This window comes from Piliocolobus tephrosceles, chromosome 8 (genome assembly GCF_002776525.5).
Source record: "Piliocolobus tephrosceles isolate RC106 chromosome 8, ASM277652v3, whole genome shotgun sequence".
Taxonomy (NCBI): domain Eukaryota; kingdom Metazoa; phylum Chordata; class Mammalia; order Primates; family Cercopithecidae; genus Piliocolobus; species Piliocolobus tephrosceles.
Genome location: NC_045441.1, coordinates 132893681 through 132896744, shown reverse-complemented (window position 1 = coordinate 132896744; position 3064 = coordinate 132893681). Strand labels below are relative to the sequence as shown.

The 3064-nt window shown below is 40.8% G+C and overlaps 1 protein-coding gene across 1 annotated transcript; it reads right to left on the bottom strand.

Annotated features, from left to right (window-relative positions):
* Positions 1 to 955: 955 nt before the first annotated feature.
* Positions 956 to 2316, bottom strand: LOC111525582 (olfactory receptor 2F1). The gene has a single exon (XM_023191018.1). The coding sequence runs from the start codon at positions 1989 to 1991 to the stop codon at positions 1038 to 1040; it is 954 nt and encodes a 317-aa protein (XP_023046786.1). The 5' UTR covers positions 1992 to 2316; the 3' UTR covers positions 956 to 1037.
* Between the last annotated feature and the right edge of the window lie 748 nt (positions 2317 to 3064).

The window sequence follows — 3064 nt, the reverse complement described above, 5'->3', positions numbered from 1 at the left end:
AGGAGTTCAAGACCAGCCTGACCAACATGGAGAAACCCCATCTGTACTAAAAATACAAAAAATTAGCCAGGCATGGTGGCACATGCTGGTAATCCCAGCTACTTGGGAGGCTGAGGCAGGAGAATCACTTGAACCCAGGAGGCGGAGGTTGCAGTGAGCCGAGATTGCGCCATTGCACTCCAGCCTGGGCAACAAGAGTGAAACTCTGTCTCAAAAATAAAAAATAAAAAACAAAAAAAGTTTCAGAGAAAGAGCTTATGAATTTTTCAGAGATTAATCATTTTTAATATTTTAAATGACGTACCTATATATGCAGTAAAATTCTTCTCAAACTGTTTGGATACTGTCAAGGAGTGCTTGAAGCTTAACTTTTCTTGGTCAATAATAGTCTTTAGTACAAACAACCATTGATTATAACCCTATAAAGGTAAAACAAGACCTTGAGTTGATATTTTTTCACTGAATTACCTCAGGCACTCAGGAAAAGACATTATGTTCACCTTTTGTAGGTACTGCACAAAAACATTTTAGTCAGCCTTGACAATAACACTTTTCTCAGAATGTTGACTCACACGATTACTGCATATGATGACCTATGCTACAAATTATTTAAAGTGAGTCTTCAAATGTAAAAATGCGTTTTGTTTTCAATGAAAGCACCATAACCTTTTATAAAATGTGGATGTGTAAGTACCAGTGGTCTAAGGTAACATCTATGAATAGGTTTATGATTACAAATGATGTGACAAATCAAAACAGTAAGTAGTAATTTTTTTTCAATGATTGTCAGGCTGTAAGAGTGGAGGTGAAAGAAGTGTGGGAAGTTTTATAACAGCAGTATCTAACTCCACTGTTCATAAACATAACCCCACATCCCAAACCCCATCCAACTCAACCACTCAGCCTCCTACATAACATCCACAGTTCATGTTATGTCATCTCCTTCCTGGTTGCCAGGACAATATAGTTTACACCTGTCAGATCTGAGTTGGATGAACACTGAGGTAAACTTGGTTTCTCTAAGTCATGCTCGTGAGTCAAGTTGCCAGCTTTGATGTTAACCCAGAGAATTTCCATAATAGTTTCTGCCAGGCCCCCTTCACCTCTTTATTCCTTAGGCTGTAAATCATGGGGTTCAGCATTGGTGTCAAAATGGCATAAAAGAGAGAGAACAACTTCTCCTGAAGGACAGAGAGACTGGAGTGGGGCTGGATGTAAGTGAAAATGGCCATGCCATAGCACAGCGCAACCACCGTGAGGTGAGAGGCACATGTGTGGAAGGCTTTCTTTCTTCCCTCTGTAGACTGGATCTTTACAATGGTGGAGATGATCCAGATGTAGGAGAAAAGAACCAGGCAGAAGGGTGTCATCAGAAGAACAATGCTAGACACCATGATGGCGACCTCATTGGAAGAAGTGTCCACACAAGCCAGCCTGACCACAGCTAGGAGTTCACAGGATATATGATCAATAAACTTGTTAGTGCACATGGGCAGCTGAAAAGTGATAGCAGTCTGCACAAGAGAGTTGATGGAACCACTGACCCAGGATGTGATGGCCAACCTAGCACACAGCGCTCCATGCATGATGGCCGAGTATCGCAGGGGGTCACACACAGCCACATAGCGGTCATAGGCCATCACTGCCAGGAGAACAAACTCAATCCCACCCAAGGCCAGGGAGAAAAATAACTGGGCTGCACAGCTCTGCAATGGGATGGCTTTATGTTCTGCAAGAAAATGCGCCAGCAGCTGAGGGACTATGCTTGTGGCATAGGAGACATCAACAAGTGAGAGGTTGGTGAGAAAGAAATACATGGGAGTGTGGAGTTGGCTGTCCAGTCTGATCAGAAGGACAATGAGACAGTTCCCCAGCATGGTCACCATGTACATGACCAAGAACAGGACAAAGAGGGAGACCTGAGTGTTCCAGTCACTGGACAGGCCGAGGAGAATAAATTCACTCACCCAAGTCTGGTTATTTGTTCCCATTAAAATATTTAGGGATTATTAATCTGTGAAGGGAGTCAGAAAAAAACAGAAGTTGTTGACTAACCATAAGAATAACTTGTTTGAATGCATTCTGTACATGCCAGCCATCCCTAGGGCAGGTACTTCAGGTCATTTATTGGCCAAAATGACAGTCTTGACCCAACATGCATTACATTTACTTTGCATCAGAAAGACAGACTATGGCCTTTACAAGACACAATTTGATGTCAGGGAAGCCAGTTAAATCCTAGAAATGATGCATTGCAACATTAGGAATTCTACATCTTTACAAACTTACTTCAGATTCCAGGGCAAGGAGAGGATTGCAAATGGCAACCAGCAGGTAAAAATGATAAGCAATGAAGAATATGGTTGGAAAGTTAACAAATTAGCTTAAGTATGTCAACTAGACTCATCTTGATGGAATGTGTAAATGTACTACAAAAGTAAATAATGTATTGCAACACTAGAAATTCTGAATCTTTACCAACTTACTTCAGATTCCAGGGCAAGGAGAGAGTTTCAAACGACAACCAGCAGGTAAAATGATAAGCAATAAAGAAGAATATGGTTGGAAAGTTAAAGAATTACCTTAAACATGTCAACCAGACTCATTTTGATGAAATGTGTAAATCTACTACAAAAGGAAAGATTTGGAAGAAGCAAGGCCTGGAGGAAAAATCTGGAACCGGAAACCCATGTTTAAACCTGATTTTATTAGGCAGATTCATGATGTTGGTTTATTGATAAACATTATATATGCAAGAGGACATTATTACATAACTCACGAGTACATTTAGCATCAAATGTAGATAACATATGGGGAAAGGACTTTTTGAATTGTTACTGGTAGTACAACTGTAGAATCATGTGTTTTAGTAGTAACATGATGTCTGTGTCGGGATAGGTAAGCCAACAAACATGATTTTCCCTGCATCCTCTCCACAAATTCAGATACAAATAAAATTGGAGACCACCTGTAACATACCTGAGAGTATACGAATGGCTTAGATGCTTTGAGGATCCTGCAGCCCACTGGTCTTTTGGGTAGCCTTTGACCTCTTTGTGGGATG